The 17,617-nt window shown below is 38.5% G+C and overlaps 1 protein-coding gene across 3 annotated transcripts; it reads left to right on the top strand.

The window, feature by feature from the left end:
- The first annotated feature begins 107 nt into the window (after nt 1–107).
- Nucleotides 108–13,116, top strand: LOC130837107 (zinc finger protein 791-like). Of its 3 annotated transcripts, none has more exons than XM_057709900.1 (6): nt 108–264; nt 9,033–9,159; nt 9,531–9,591; nt 9,969–10,178; nt 10,737–10,870; nt 11,718–13,116. In XM_057709900.1, the coding sequence occupies exons 1-6, from the start codon at nt 232–234 to the stop codon at nt 11,816–11,818; spliced, it is 666 nt and encodes a 221-aa protein (XP_057565883.1). In that variant the 5' UTR covers nt 108–231; the 3' UTR covers nt 11,819–13,116. The 3 variants fall into 3 exon arrangements, with proteins under 3 accessions (XP_057565883.1, XP_057565881.1, XP_057565882.1); XM_057709899.1 differs by adding an exon at nt 8,886–8,945 and having other exon boundaries at nt 150–264; nt 10,737–13,116; XM_057709898.1 differs by having other exon boundaries at nt 10,737–13,116.
- The last annotated feature ends 4,501 nt before the right edge of the window (nt 13,117–17,617 follow it).

Raw genomic sequence — 17,617 nt, 5'->3', positions numbered from 1 at the left:
GGACAGGTCCCAGCCCACCTCCCACAGGTTGTCACTCAGGCACGAGGGGCGGGGCATTGGAATCTGTCCAACCAGGAGGCCGCGGAGGCAGGTGGGCGGGGCAACGCGCCGCTAGGCGTGGACTTCCTTTCTCCCACCGCGCAGAAGGTCTCGTGTGGAATGTGGTTCACCGGCCTGGTAATTCCCGTGGCTTCTGTGGCCCCGTGACCTGCCCTGGTCGTTGGAGTCGTTATGAGGGACTGGGACCCAGGAAACCTCGAAATGGTGAGTGTGCTGACCCGGGCTGCGAACGCCGCGGAGGGACTGGTCGGAAACGGCCGAAACCGGCCATCTTTTGATCCAGCCAGCGCGCGCTCACCGCCGGAGTCTGCGGCTTCGCGGCGTCTGGGTTCCGCTCGGACCTCAGTCCCCTCGGGTTGGCAGCCGGAGGGCTGGCCCGGCAGCCGGAACCCTGGGCGTCCTGCCTCGTCATTTCGCGCAGGAACTTCGCCCAGGGAGCTTCTCCCCGTGGCTCTGCGCCCGCAGCCCCTCTTCTCCCCCAGCCTGTGCGGTGAGCACTGGCACGGTCCTCAGGTGACGATCGGGACTCGTTCTCCAGGGTTCGGAGGTGGGAGTAGCTGTGGTCTGAGGGGTCCCAGCCCCTCCTTTCTGCCCGGAGGCACCCGTTTTCCTCTGTGTTTTCCGAATATTTGAGAAGCGGAATCTGAAATTGAAAACCTTAGCCCCCCAGAGTAGCTCTTTGTAGTGCTGGCAATAAATCATTAAATTTCCAGATCAGTCCCCTCAGTCCCAAAGTCACTTTCGCCTCCCCGATCGAATCAACTATTCGTCTCCGCGGTGCATTTCAAACAAACCCAGTGTTTTAATTCTTTATCCTATTTGCTCAGAGTCGAGGATGGCGTTTTGGCGGGAGGCGGGGGTCGGGGGTCGGGGGTCGGTATGTGAGCCGTAGCCGACAATAACCACTGGAAGTAGGTTATATGAAATCCTTTCTCCTCCCGATTTTTTTACTGGGAACAGGTACCCTATAGGAAATCCTTTCGTGGAGGGTTTTTTTGTTTTTGTTTTTTTGTTTTGAAACTTCTGGAAGACTTACCCTGCCCGTCCCCAGGTTAGTCCCTTCAAAGGATTTACTCAATACTTGTTTCTTTTTTCAAGTGTAAAATGTATTTGATTAATAGAGCTTGAAAGACCGTATAAAATATTTTCGAAATGATAAGAGAGTTGACTTTCAGGGGGAAAAAATTCCAGTATTACATTCGAGTTGTGAAGAATTTTTTGTTTCGCTTTTTTTTTTTTTTTCATTTCCTGAGTATGGTGGGTTCTTTTGGACTCTTGTTTACTTTTGGTTGATTTCAATTAACATTCCAGGATTTAAACTTGAAGACAATAGTATTCAAGTATGATTAATATATGTAGTAAATAAAACTTGCCTTGGAAATAATAACTGATGTGTTTTCCGAAAGGAATAGATGTTTGGGGTTTTCTGGTTGAACTAGTAAAAGTGGCTGAGAATTTTCGTCTCTCATTTCCACATTAACACTGGATTTGAGTGATTTTTGCTGCATTGCTCAAACAGGGTTTGTGTATTTAAAATATCAGTGGTGGTGGTGAGCACCTGTTGTGGGGAGCAGTGCCGGAGGTTAGTGTCTTCAGGCTAAGGCCCCTTTTGAGCCTGCGAGGGAAAGTACTGGAAGGACCTCATATACTTGAAACATACAGTATATAGCTTTGTCAGATTTGCTTCTTTCAGGTAGCAATATACTTTTGAGCTTCCCTTTATATGTTTTCATAGGTTGATACTTCATTTCTTTTTATCAATGGACAATATTTCATCATATGGATATACCACTGATTATTTGACTTTTGCAAGATATCTTGCTTACCTGTTAACTCCTGCCAGTTATGAATAAAGCCCTTACAGGTATTTGTGTGTGGGTTTTGTGTGATTATAAGAGTTGAACTTATTTGGGCAAATAACAAGGAGTAATTGCTGGGTCTCAATATACCTTAGTAAGAGTATATTTCGTTTTAAAAGGAAGTTCCTTTCTTCCTTTGTAAGAGTTCCAAATTCCATTCCCCCCAGCAGTGAATGTGGATTATCTTCGCATCTATTTGGTGTTCTGGCTATGTTGCGTTTTAGTCATTAAATAAGTGTGTAGTGATAGCATGTTTTATTTGCCATTTCCCTTTGACATTTCATGTTGAGCATGTCTTCAAATTTCCTATTTCCCTTCTGTATATCTTTTGAGGGGAGCTGTTTGTTCATATCTTTTGGGCATTTTTAACTGGATTATTTTCTTCTTACTGTTGAGTTTTAATAGTTCTTTGGATATTTTGAATACCAGTCATTTATCACATAAGGGGTTTGCAAATATTTTCTCTTATTCTGTGACTTGGCTTTTCATTCTTCTAACACTGTCTTTCTCAGAAGAGGTGTTTTTTTATTTTAACGAAGTGAAATTATACTTTTTATCTTTTACAGTTCTTGTGTTTGTTATATTTGAAAATTCATCACCAAACCCAAGGTGACCTAGATTTCCTCCCATGATATTTTCCAGGAGTTTATTACTTTTGCATTTTTAAAAATATTTTCATGTTATTTATTTACTTGTTTATTTATTTTTATTATTTGGCTGCATGGGTCTTAGTTGTGGTATGAGGGGTCTTCATTGCTGCCTGTGAGATTTTCATGTGGCATGTGGGCTCTTAGTTGTGGCAGCAGAATCTAGTTCCCTAAGCAGGGATTAAACCTGGGTCCCCTGCTTAGGGAGCATGGCGCCTTAACCACTGGACCACCGGGGAAGTCCCACTTTTGCATTTTACATTTAGATCTGTGATATGTTTTGAGGTTTTTCTGGTGAAATGTGTAAGTTCTGTGTCTACATTCATTTTGTTTGTGTATATGTTTGTTTGTGAATACCCATTATTTCTAGCACTATTTTTTTTTTAAAGATCTTTTTGTTTGCCTTTCCTTCTTTGTCCCATTTCAGTGTGGGTCTATAGGAAAACAATTGATTATCTTTCAATGTTGGGATACATCTTCTTAACTCCAAGAGTTACCTGTTATTGGGAAATCTTTCATATGTTTCACAGAGACGAATTATGTCCTAGAGAACAAATATTTGAATTTACCTACAGGATTCATGAATATGTTCTTTCTCCAGTAATAGACGTTCCCTCTGTTACTTGTTTGTGATTATAATTGGATGCTGGGTTTTAGCAAATCCTTTAAAATTTTTATTTCCCCCTGTCCTTTCTGATATTAGTAATTTCTGCCTTCCCTTGTAGGCATATTGACTAAATGTTTATCAGTGTTATTAATCTTATCAGAGAACTAGCTTAAGAAGTTTTTCTCCTTCAGTTACCCACAATTACTTTAATTTCCTTTCCGATTTTTATAATTTATTCTGCTTACTTTGCAATTTTATTCTCTTGTCTTTATTGTTTCCTAAGGTATATGCTTGCATTCTTGTTTACAGATCTTTGTTTTTTCCTAGTATATTTGATGATGGCATAATTTCCTCTGTACGCACTGCTTTTGCTGCATCCCACAATTTAGCTCAAAGTAAATGTTCATTTCTCTTGAGACTTCTTTGCTCCCATGTATTATTTAGAAATGTGTTGTGGAATCTCTGTGTATTAGGGGATTTTCTAACTCTCATGCCTCTGTTGATTGCTAGATGAATGCCTTTGAGTTTTTAGAGCATAGTTTGTATAATTATTTTTCTTTCAGATTTGTTAAGGTATGTTTTGTGTCCCAGAAAGTGTTTTGTTGAGTGTTCCATATGAATTTTTTTTCTTTAAGAACTTTTATTGAGATATAATTGACATACAATAAACTGCATATATTTAAAGTGTACAATTTGATATGTTTTTCTTATTAGTAATGTATATATGGTAATACCAGTCTCCCAATTCATCCCCCCCCATTCCATATGAATTTAAGAAGAATGTGTATTCTGCTCTTGTTGCATGAATTATTCCTTAGATTACAATTAAATTGAGTTACTTCATAGTGCTGTTCGAGTCAAGTCTGTTCTTCCTGATTTTCTGCCTGCTGTAATATATCGCTTATGATAAGGGGGTGTTGATGTGTGACTATAATGATGGATTCATGTATCCTCCTTGCCTTCTTCATGTCCTGCCTTATGTATTTTGCTGCTGTGTTGCTATGTATGTACACATGAAGGATTGTTATGCCTTCTTGGAGAATGGACCTTTTTGTCATTATGTAAAGTCCCCTTTTTACCTCTGTGTTTTCCTTGGTGTGAAATTTGCCTTGTCTGAAATTCATATACCAATACCAGCTTTTTTGATTAGTTTAGGCATGGTGTATTTTTCTCCATCCCTTTCCTTCTCATCTATCTGTGCCTTCATATTTAAAATAAGTTTTTTAGACAACATTGTAATTTTAAAAATTGAATATTATGATATCAGAAAGGGAAAGTAAAAAAAAAAAAATTCCTTTTAAAATTGCATTGAAAAAATAAAACACTTAGGAATAAACCTGGCCAAAGAGGTGAAATACATATGTTGAGAACTATAAAACATTGATAAAGGTAATTGAAATGAATCATAATGGGAAAGCTATCCCATACTCTTGGATTGGAAGAGTAAATTTTGTTAAAATGGCCATACTACCCAAAGCTCTCCACAGATTTAATGTGATCTCTATCAAATTACTCATGACATTTTTCACAGAACTAGAATAGAAGATCCTGAAATTTATATGAAACTATAAAAGACCCAGAATTGCCAGAGCAATCCTGAGGAAAAAGAAAAAAGCTGGAGGCATAGCCCTCCAAGATTTCAGACAATAATACAACACTACAGTTATCAAAACAGCATGGTATTGGCACAAAAACAGACATATGAATCAATGGGAGCAGAATAGAGAGCCCAGAAATAGATTCACACAACAATGGTCAATTAATCTCTGGCAAAGGAGGAAAGAATATACAATGGGGGAAAAAACAGTCTCTTCAGCAAGTGGTGTTGGGAAAGTTGGACAGCCTCATGTAAATCAGTGAACTTAGAACTCACCCTCACAGTATACACAAAAATATATTCAAAATGACTTAATGAATAAAATATAAGACTTGACACCATAAAACTCCTAGAAGAGAACATAAGTGAAACATTCTCTGATATAAGTCATACCAATATTTACTTAGGTCAGTCTTCCAAGGCAATAGAAATAAAAGCAAAAATAAACAAATGGGACCTAGTCTACTTACAATGTTTTGCACAACAAAGGAAACCATAAACAAAATGAAAAGACAACCTATGTACTAGGAGAAAATATTTGTCAGTGATGCAACCAACAGGGGCTTAATTTCTAAATCGTAGAAACAGCTCACAGAATCCAAAAACAAAAACACACGACCCAATCAAAAAATGGGCAGAAGACCTAAATAGACATATCTCCAAAGAAGACATACATATGGCCAGTAGACACATGAAAAGATGTTCAACATCTCTAATTATTAGAGAAATGGAAATCAAAACTGCAGTGAGGTACCCACCTCATACTGGTCAGAGTGGCCATCATTAAAAATCTGCAAATAACAATTGCTGGAGAGGGTGTGGAGAAAAGGGAATCCTCTTATACTGTTGGAGGGAATGTAAATTGGTGCATCCACTTTGGAAAACAATATGGAGTTTCCTCAAAAAACAAGAGTTGCCGTATGATCCAGCAATCACACTCCTGTGTATATATCCAGAGAAAACTTATCTGAAATGATACAGGCAGCCCCATGTTCATAGCAGCACTATGTTCAGCAGCCAAGACATGGAAACAACCTGCATGTCTGTTAGCAGATGAATGGATAAAGATGTGGTATATATATTCAATACTGCTTGGCCATGAAAAGTGAAATAATGCCATTTGCAGCAACAAAGACCTACAGATTATTGTACTAAGTGAAGTAAGATGGAGAAAGACAAATACCATATGATATCAGTGATATGTGGTATCTAAAATATGTCATAAGTAAACTTATTTTCAAAATAGAAACAGACTCACAGACAGAAATGAAAGTTATGGTTACCAAAGGGGAAAGAGGGTGGGGGAGAGATAAACTAGGAGTTTGGAATTAGCAGATACAGACTACTATATACAAAATAGATAAACAACAAGGTCCTATTGTATAGCACAGGAAACTGTATAATCAATATCCTGTAAAAAACCATAATGGAAAAGAATATGAAAAAGAATATATATATGTGTGTATATATCACTTTGCTGTACACCAGAACCTAACACAACTTTATAAATCAACTATACATGAATAAAAATAAACAAATAAGTATATAATCTGATATTACTGAAATTGTCTTTCATTTGTATTGAGACCATTGATGATTGAGATTGTATTTGATACAATTGGATTATCTACTACGCTTTTTACTGTTTCTATTTGTTGCCCTTATTCTTTCATTTTTTTCTTTTTTCTACCTTCTTTGGATTTAATTGAGGATTTTACCTGATTCTTCCTTTTTTCCTTTCTTAGCCTATACCTTTGTAAAGAACTTTTTTAGTTGTTGCTCATGAGTTTTCAGTATACACTTAAAACTAATCCACATCTTTTGCAACTTAACACAGTATCTCTTCAGTGGTTGTGCAGGTACCTCATACCACATTATTCTCATTTCCCCTCCTCTGTCTGTATTCACATGGCTCTGATTTCACTTATGCACAAGGTTATCATTTCCAATGTCATTGTTGCTAATACTATTTTAGACAGTGTCATCTGTTATAAAAAAAAGATATTTACCTTTATTCTTTTAATCCCCCGTATAATTTACATTCTTCCTGATGAGATTTTATTTTTTATTTGTTTATTTAAGTTTTATTACTTTATTTATTTATTTATTTATTGGCTGCCTTGGGTCTCCATTGCTGCACATGGGCTTTCTGTAGTTGTGGCGAGAGGGGGCTACTCTTCATTCTGATGTGTGGGTTTCTCATTGCCATGGCATCTCTTGCTGCAGAGCATGGGCTCTAGGTGCGTGGGCTTCAGTAGTTGTGACACGTGGGATCAGTAGTTGTGGCTCTCGGGCTCTAGAGCACAGGCTCAGTAGTTGTGGCATACGGGCTTAGTTGCTCTGAGGCATGTGGGGTCTTCCCAGACCAGGGATCGGACCCATGTCCTCTGCATTGGGAGGTGGATTCTTAATCTCTGTGCCACCAGAGAAGTCCCTCTGATGAATGATGAATTTTTAATGTGTATTTCAAAGTTGGTGTACTAATGACAAATTCCCTCATTTTTTTGTCTCAAAATGGCCTTATTTTTTCTTAATTTTTAAATTGAGGAAAGTGGTTTTTTTTTTTTTTTTTAATTTCAAAACTTTAAATGCCTCAGTCCGCTTGGTTCTTCCTTGTTTGTTTTGTTGTTGTTGTTGTTGTTGTTTTCCCTGAAAAGAAGTCCAATTTGATGATAGTCTTTGTTTTTCTATACCTAAGTATACCTCTGGCTTCTTACAATATATTCTCTTTGCCTTTTTTTTATCTCTGCTTTGAATATAATACACTTTGGTCTCCATTTTAGGTGTTTTCATTTTTACTGTTCACTGAGCCTCATAGATCTACGGGTGTTGTCTATCATTTATATTAGGAACATCTCAGTGGTCATTACTTATTTGTCTCTCTTTTCCTTCACTTGTTTTCATTATATGCATCTTAAATCTTCTGTTAAAGAAGGTCATGCCAGGGTTCATGGATATTGTGTTCTGTCTTTTTAGATCTTTTTTGTCTTTGTTTTAGACTCCAGTGAAACAGTTTTTTGGGTACAGGCCTTAACAGAATATTTGGGGAATATTTTAAAAACATCTTTCTTTTCTCTTTCCCAATTTTTGAACAGCAGTGTGACCTTTGAAGTCAGTGTTCTTGTATCTCTGGGAAGACTTGTTTATTTCAAGTTTTTTCATCCTCTTCTTGTGAGATGGAGAATCACAATTTCTAATTTCATAAATCCCAGACTAGATTTTTGCCTGGCAGTAGCCATAGTGGTTGCTTGGAAAACTCTTGTTCCTGAAATTGCAGGATGGAGACTTTATGTTGTTTTGGAGGAAGCCAATGATGAAACCCTTACATATTTTATAATCGTGGGAAAATTCACCATGAAAGTGTTATGACTTTGATGAACTCCCTTGTAAAAAGTAGCTATTCACCTGTTCCTTAAGGGCAGTAAGGCCCAGAGTATACTGTTAAGGTGTGATAAGAAAGAGTTTTTCTGGCATGTAATTGCAGTGTGTGTTCTGAAATTTGGCTGGAAGCAGCCCTGAGGCACATGACTGTGGGGATTTTGTGGTCTAAAATATTATTGCTTCTTTCCCATGTCTAAGCTCTGAGTTTGAAGTAACTTTCTACCTGCCTTAAGTTATATGTAGAGAGACAGCAAAAATAGAGTCTGTGTTAATTATTACACAGGATAAAGGCAGTGCTTCCGCAGAAGAATATTTATATTCAGGCAACTGCATGTGATTTCTCCTAAAGGCCTGGAGGACTTTGGGGCAGTATTGCCTGCTGCATTTTGTTAAAACTTTGAGTTCTAGGGGTCATCTTGCCTCTGATGTTAGATGATAGAACTGGAAAAAAGCTTCCAGTTCTTCACTGTGCGTCTATTCATTGAAACCTCATGCAATCTTGATCCTCTGTCTCATGGAGTCCTGTAAATGGTGGATCATAAGGAAGAAGATGAAAGAATTTTTTTCACAAGAAATCAATGTTCTTAAAATATTTGTTTCATTTGTAAAGCATTTCTGTCATTTCCCTACATTCTCTAGGATCTGCCATTATTGTGATATAAGTGATACGGTGACCACAGAAAAAAATATGTAAATAATTTTCATTTCTTCATGACATTAAATTATTGAGGAAGTGTGGAGAGGAAGTTTCTCATGACCAAGTCATAGAATAACTCTTCGTAAACAACAGAATCGTACGTAACCTTCCTATAAATGGAGTGTGGGTGTCTCATTCTGTCAGTCTGATGCATCTTACTGTGTACATATTTTGGGTGTTTTAGGACTCATTGGCCTTTGAGGATGTAGCTGTGAACTTCACCCTGGAGGAATGGGTTTTACTGGATTCCTCACAGAAGAAACTCTACAGAGATGTGATGCAGGAGAACTTCAGGAATGTGGTCTCAGTAGGTAAGAATGAAGAAATTCCCTCCCTTTGTCAATTAGAGAACAAGTGTTTCTTACCTGTCAATATTGTTCAAAGATGTGCAATGTGGAAAGGGAAAACATTGGTAAAAAAGCTAGGGGGAAAAAAGGAATTCCCTGGCACTCCAGTGGTTAGGACTTGGCACTTTCACTGCTATGGGCTGGGTGCAGTCCCTTGTGGGGGAACTAAGATCCCCCAAGCCACATGGTGTGGCCAAAAAAACAACAACAAAGAAATAAAAAAAAAAGAAAAAGAAAGAAACTAGGTGTAGTCAGAGATCATGATGGACCTAAAATCCAATAATTTTCTATAATTTCTAATACTTTGGGATCATTTTTCTGGGTCTGCATTTTAGGAACAAAATGGGAAGATCATGACATTGAAGAGTGGTACGAAAACCAGGGGAGAAAATTAAGGTGAGCCATACTCACAATGCAAAGCATTATCTCAGGTGAGAGTCATGGTCTATTATGAAAATTTTAAAGGAAGTAAAAAAAACGAATAGCCTCATCTTCAAATTTAGTTATTCTAAGAAAAGGTCTCCCCAAAATATTTTCTTAAATGTGATATAAATATTCAGTGTTTGCTGTAGAGTTCATGTGCAGTCAGTATTCATTTACTCTATTTGGCTATTAGTTTTTTATAGAAAGTTTGAAGTTTCATTGTAGACTATTCAGTATTTTCTAACAATTTCCACAAGATAGAAAACCTCACTATTCCTATAAATCATAGTAAATACAATAAATAACGTAATTAATAAAGAAATAATTAATAATGTTCTTCTTATTTACAGAAGTCCTATGATAAAGAGAATCTCTGAAAGTAAAGACAGTAGTTACTGTGGAGAAAACTTCACCCTTATTCCAGCTCTCAATCTGAAGAAGGAAACTCCTGGTTTAAAACCATGGGAATTCGGTGCCTGTGCAAAAGTCTTCATGCATCATTCATCTCTTAATAGTCACATTAAATGTCACATTGAAGACAAACCAAGAGAGCATCAAAGGTACCGTGAGAAGCTATATAAATGTAAAGAATGTGGGAAAGCATTCATTTCTCCTAGTTCTCTTAGAACACATGAAAGGAGTCACACTGGAGAGAAACCCTATGAATGTGAACAATGCGGAAAAGTCTTCCGATATCAAAAATCTTTTCGACTACACAAAAGAACTCACACAGGGGAGAAACCCTATGAATGTAAGGAATGTGGGAAAGCCTTCATGTGGCAGACAACTTTTCGAAAACACATGGTAACACACACTGGAGATTTACCATATAAATGTCAGAAATGTGAGAAAGCATTCCTTTATCCCAGTTCTCTTCGAACACATGAAAGGAGTCACACTGGAGACAAACCCTATCAATGTGAACAATGTGGAAAAGTCTTTTCGTATCAAAACCCCTTTCGAATACACAAAAGAACTCACACAGGGGAGAAATACGTATGTGAACAATGTGGGAAAGCCTTCACATGGGAAACAACTTTTCGAAAACACATGATAGCACACACTGGAGATTTACCATATAAATGTCAGAAATGTGAGAAAGCATTCTTTTATCCCAGTTCTCTTCGAACACATGAAAGGAGTCACAATGGAGAGAAACCCTATGAATGTGAACAATGTGGAAAAACCTTTAAAAGTCCTAAAACTATTCGAATGCATGAAAGAATTCACAGAGGAGAGAAACCTTATGAATGTAAGCAGTGTGGTAAAACCTTCAATTATTTCAGTTCCTTCCAGGCACACAAAAGACATCACACAGGAGAGACACCATATGTATGTAAAACATGTTCTAAAGTATTGTGTACTTCCAGTTCTCTTCGAAATCATGAAAGAATCCACACTGGAGAAAAGCCCTATGAGTGTAAGGAATGTGGAAAATCCTTCACATGGCACAAAACTTTCCAGTATCACATGATAACACACACTGGAGACGGACCTTATAAATGTAAAGAATGTGAGAGAGTGTTCATTAATCCCAGTTCTCTTAAAATACATGAAAGGATTCACACTGGAGAGAAACCATACCAATGTGAACAGTGTGGTAAAAGTTTTAGGTATCGAACAGTATTGAAAATACATCGAAGGACTCATACTTGAGGAAAACCCTATGAATGATAAATGAAGGGAAAACCTTTGCTTTCACTTGTATTCAAGTGCATGAAAGAATTCACACTTGATAGAAACCCTATCAATGGCAGGAATGTGGAAAATCCTCCATTTGTGTCTCAATCATTCAGAGACATATGAGACTACAGACTGGATGGAAACCATATGAAATGTGAAGAATGTGGGAATGGTTTTTCTGATCTTAGTAGTTTATAAAAGTATAAAAGGATTTGCTAGATAAAATCTTGATTGTGCACAGCGTGGGAAACACTTCAATTGGCTGATGTCATTACATGTAAAAACTCCCATGGAGAAGAAGTATAAATGTCAGTAACATGAAATAACTTGATGAAAATTAATCCATGCCTAATGTTCCAGAAAACCTTCAATATGAAAGAGTTGTTTTATTTTTATTTATTATTATTATTTTTCAGCTGGGCCAGGCAGCATGCAGGGAATCTTAGTTCCCCAACAAGGGATGGAACTTGTGCCCCCTTCAGTGGAAGCCTGGAGTGTTAACTGCTGGAAGTCCTGAAAGAATTGCATTAAAAGTTTATAAATATGTTATGGTTACTAAAGATTCTTCTTCAAGTATGTCCTTCAGTGATGGATTTCTGCTAATTTAAGAAATGAATATTAAAGTGAGTTAATTCTGTAAGTTGTCTTTCAACAATAGTACATAAGGTTCAAAGGTCCTTTTTCCTCCTTTAGTCAGATAGTGATTTTTTTTCTTTTGATACTTGAAGCCTGTTGGATCCATGGGTGAATTTAATGTATTTCTAGTATGCAATGAGGCTTCAATTTGTATAATTTTCTATTCATTCTCTGTTAATGGGCCATTAAAAAGTGGTAGTTTGGTATTTGTAGGGATTTTCCTAGTAGCTTTGTGTGGCAGTTCCTGGGTATTTACTCCTTCATATATATTGTATCCTTTTTACTGAGAAAGAAACCTTTGGGTGGTAGTGCATGTAGGAGCCTTTTTCCATTTTCCATTCTATTAAACACTTGAAATAAATTTTGTGTATGGCTGGGATGTCAAAGACTATACTGTTATGTAAATAATGATTTTTCCTATTTGCTTTTTGTGTTTCCTTCTGACTGGTATTTGTTGAGTAGACTGTGAAAGTTGTGATAATACAAAAATCTGGCGTCAGAGATATCTTGCCTGTGAATAATAGTAGGACCTAGACTCTCCAGAATCCATCCCCTTTGTGGTTCCATGTTAGCATTCACCAATAGCTCATCTTCGTGTGATTTTAAAGCAGATGCAAAGACATTCTTCAGATATTGGAGCCCCCACACTGGGAGAGAGGCAGATACATAGGAGCTTCAAGGACACCATCTTCCAGCTTATTTTCCAGATTCTGTGTCCTTGTAGTCGAGTATTATCAACACCACCAACAAATGTTTGTTTTCCATTTTTATAGATGTATAGCTTCCCCTGATGTCTTCATAGCTTCCACATCAAAGATCCATCAGAGTTTGAAATTTTTCTATAAGGCTTCTTGTGTCTACTATGAATGTATTTCAGTGTTTTATGGTTGGGAATATTCTCTGATTCCACTCTTCTCTGGATTATATCTTTGTTTCTCTGCTGCATTGTGCAGTAGCATCCTTGACCCATTGTTTCCATGTGAGAATAGGCACCTTCCTTCTCTCAGGAGGGTTGTGGGTATTTCCTGTTACTTGTAGCTGAGTGTAATTTTTCAATATGTTTTTTATTGTATTGTATTTTATATGATTAAAACCAAGTTTTTGGTGAAACAGTAGTTTTTGTTGTAGTTTCAAATATTTTACCAACTGTTTTTGAAGCTTTCATTAGCTAGCAAATGATGTTTTTCATTTCCTCACAGCACATATTAAAGTACCCATTTTATTTGTGAATATACAGAAAAACCTTGTCATTTTCTTCATTTAATCATTATACAGTATGAGTCAGTTTTATCTTGTGAATAGAAGGTCAAATACTTTATCCTCAGGCCATTTTCTTATTTAGTTACAGTTTTTGTCATGAAACTAAATTCTTATTCATTCTGATCTGTGAAAGTTAAATCATCGGTATTTTCAGTGCCATCTTATCAGTGACCCATAAGATCACACCTCTAATCAAATACTGGGGTGAAATGAGTTCTATTAAGAATGATTACGGGTAAACAAGTTCCTACTATATAGCACAGTGAACTGTATCAATATCCTGTAATAAGCTATAATGAAAAAATATAAAAAAGAGTATATATACATAGAATCACTTTGCTGTACAGCAGAAATTAACAATACTGTAAATCAACTACAATAAAAATTTTTTAAAAAAAGAATGATTACAAACCATATAAGACTGTGGTGTGTAAAGTAACAGGGTGCTCAAAGGACTTATAGGAATTTCCTTTGTGTTAGAGGATTTGATTGCTATTGGATTTAGCAAGATGTTATTCTTTATTGAATTTTCCAGGCGGTTGTTTATCATTGGTGATCGTAATTATTTTCTTGAAGGTAAAAACATTGTCATGGAGCTAAACTTAATAAGTAAGAAGCTTCATCAATTATATTAGTAAGAAGAGGGGACTGTTGGTCATTTTTATGATTTTGTATTTTTTATCATTCTTAGATACAAGGTTATAAAATACACAAATTCATTCTTAGCACACTAGGTGATATTTTTATTATCTCCTTTATGACATAACCAAGGATGATAAATTTATGTAAATTGTGAGACAATAAAAAGCTAGCAACAGGGACTTATGGGTGGCGCAGTGGTTAAGAATCTGCCTGCCAAGGCAGGGGACACTGGCTCGATCTTTGGGCTGGGAAGATCCCACATGCCGCAGAGCAACTAAGCCCATACGCCACAACTATTGAGCCTGCACTCTAGAGCCCATGTGCCACAACTACTGAAGCCTGTGCACCTAGAGCCCATGCTCCACAACAAGAGAAGCCACCATGATGAAAAGTAGCCCCTGCTCACTGCCTGTGTGCAGTAACAAAGACCCAATGCAACCAGTAAATAAATGAATAAATAAATAAATAAATTTTTAAAAAAGAATATTATGGACTTCCTAGGTGGCGCAGTGGTTAAGAATCTGCTTGCCAGTTCAGGGGACACAGGTTCGATCCCTGCTCCAGGAAGATTCCACATGCCACGGAGCAACTAAGCCCGTGTGCCAAATAAATAAATGAAAGGTAAAATACTCATCTCTTTAAAAAAAAAAAAAAAAAAAAAAGAATATTATTATTAAAAAAAAACCTAGTGAGAGAAAAATAGGATAACTATACAATGCCAGTGAACCCATCTGAAAGAGTATACTTTTTAATAAATTTATTGAAGTATAGTTGCTTTACAGTGTTGGAAACATGCTGTATAGCAAAGTGATTCAGTTATATATATATATTTTCCATATTCTTTTCCATTACAGTTTATCACAGGAATACAGTACCCTGTGCTATACAGTAGGATCTTGTCATTTATCTGTGCTATATATAATTGTTTGCATTTGGCAATTCACCCCTCCCCATCCCCTCCTTTGCAATCACAAGGCTATTCTCTATGTCTGTGAGTCTGTTTCTGTTTTGTAGATAAATCCATCTGTGACATATTTTCGATTCCACATGTAAGTGATATCATCTAGTATTCCTCTTTCTCTTCCTGACTTCTCTTATTATGATGATCTCTAGGTTCATCCATGTTATGCAAATGGCATTATTTTATTCTTTTTTATGGCTGAGTAGTATTCGAGGGTACATATGTACCACATTTTTGTACATTCATCTGTCGATGGACATTTAGGTTGTTTCCATGTCTTGGCTATTGTGAATAGTGCTGCTATGAACATAGGGATGGATGTATCTTTTTGAATTATAGTTTTCTCCAGATATTAGCCCAGGAGTGGGATTGCAGGATCATATAATCTACATATTCTTAATTCAATATGCTAGCTCTGGCTTCTCAATACAGGGGGAACAGGCTTTATTAAAATAATGCAGGTACTCACTGAAGAAATAAGCACATAACAATAAAAATCTCCAGAAGGAATGGGTCCAGTATCCAGAGTTGCTACATTATATTTCCAAAATGTGTAGTTCATAACAAAAATATGAGACGTGAACAAACAGAAAGCTAGAAACCATGCAGTGAGAATAAAGAGCAATTGAAAAGTGACCCAACTGTTACACGGAAACTGCAATAAAATTACCAGGTGAAGGATGGATGTCATGTGATGTTGCTTATATATGGAGTCTGGAATGGGAGTGCAAATGGACTTGTTTGCAGGACAGGAGTAGAGTTGAGGATGTGGAGAGCAAACTTATGGTTACCAGGGGATAAAAGGGGAGGGATAAATTAGGAGATTGGGATTAACGTGTACACACTACTATATGGGGCCCTGCTGTGTAGCACAGGGAACTCTACTCAATACTCTGTCATAGCCTATATGGGAGAGTAATCTAAGAAAAGAGTGGGTATGTGTATATGTGTGGCTGATTCACCTTGCTATATACCTGAGGCTAGTACATCATTGTGGATCAGCTATACTCCAATAAAAAGTATAAATTAATCAATGTATAAAATTTTGTTCCAGTGTAAAATGTACACCTGGGAAGTTAATGAACACACCTCACAGCCTGTGGTTTGACTGAGATTTGTCCTGGCACCCAGCTAGGCTGACTTATTTAGACTTCCAACAGAGCCATGTGCTCTTGGACTCTAGCTTAAGTACCTAACAAGTGGCAATGGGGCAGGGATGCATGGAAGCCTCAGCACTGTCAAGGACCAAAGAAGGAAATGGAGCCAGCCCCTTTATTACAGATGGTGAGTTCACATTTAAGTGTCTCCGTTTCTTAACAAGAAGCAGAGTTCCATGCCTGGCCACAAAGCCTTACACCAAGCCCTTGACCCCTGGAGGACATAAAACCTTCCTGTTCCAGGCAGGACTGGCCTGGACTTGCTCCATCTTGGAACAGAATCAGGAACCACAGTGCAGGAAGAGCTGTGGAGGACAGCAGAAGCAATCCCAGGCCAGGAGAAAGTCCTACCAAGCAAAAGTGCCAACAGGGCACATGTCCCATCCCACCTCCCGTAGGTTGTCACTCAGGCACTAAGCGGTGGGGTATTGGGATCTGTCCAACCAGGAGGCCGCTGAGACAGGTGGGCGGGGAATTACCCTTGTCCAGCATGCATTTCCTTACTTTGTCCCACCGCGAAGAAGAAGGTTGCCTGTCGAGTCCAGTTCTCTGGCCTGGTAACTCTCAGGTACCTTCTGTCGCCCTGTGATCTGCACTGGTCGTTGGAGTCGTTGGGAGGTGCTCAAACCCAGGAAACCAGGAAATGGTGAGTGTGCTGACCTGGGCTGCGGACGCAGCTGAGGGACTGGTCGAAACTGGCGGAAACAGGCCACCTTTGACCCGGCCACCTCGCGGTCAACTCCAGAGTCTGCGGATACGCGGCGTCTGGGGCACTGCTCGGACCTCAGTCCCTTCCGGGTGGCAACGTGGGGGTTGGCCCGGCAACCGGGACCCTGGGCGTCCTGTCCAGTTACTTGGCTCAGGAACTTTGGCCCAGGGGCCTCTCCCAATGGCTCTGTGTCCGAGGCCCCTTTTCTCCCCCATGTTGTGTGGTGACCTCAGGAACGGTCTTCAGGTGACAATTGTGACTGGTTCTCCACGGTTCGGTCACGGAATTAGCTGTGCTCTGAGGGGTCTCAGCCTTTCCTTCCTGTCCTGGGGGCACCCGTTTTGATAGGGATAGAATAGGGTAGTTACACAGGTAGTTGTAGAAGTCCCAGTAGGGGATTGTAGATAGAGAGGGAAACCTGGGGAACGTCGTGAAGGAAGCGGGCTCGCGTAAGTACAAAGCCATAAATAAAAGCATGAGATATGCCGGAGGTCATTAAGTGAAAGAAAAAACGAGGCTTGCATTCTGCTAGTTGAGTTTAGCTTGGTAATGATGCTTAAGACCAAGGACGGAAATTTAAGGGAAAAGTGACCTTCCAAAGTAGGAGACCCTCATTATATGGAAACATGAGATGATTCAACATATTTTAGTGTATGTTACCACCCTTCTGCTGACTTATTTGAATAAGTGCTATGATAGTCCTAGTTTGACCTCATAGGGTCATACACTCTCCTGCCCCATACCAAGGAGGAGCTAGTGAGGTAAGCCTGACATCTACTGGAAGAATGAGGAAGAAAGGGGTCCTTACCCCCTCCCCCACTTTCCTTAGATTATAAAAATATGGCCACTTAATCCTCTGGGCAGAGCCCCTTCCCCGGCCTGCTTGCATCTCTCACAAGTGTCCTGTATTGCTAAATCTCCTCTTTGCCTGTCACTTTGCCTCTCACTAAA

This window comes from Hippopotamus amphibius, chromosome 15, assembly GCF_030028045.1.
Source record: "Hippopotamus amphibius kiboko isolate mHipAmp2 chromosome 15, mHipAmp2.hap2, whole genome shotgun sequence".
Lineage (NCBI taxonomy): Eukaryota > Metazoa > Chordata > Mammalia > Artiodactyla > Hippopotamidae > Hippopotamus > Hippopotamus amphibius.
The sequence above is the reverse complement of the archived record's forward strand: the minus strand, read 5'-3'. Positions and strand labels throughout refer to the sequence as shown.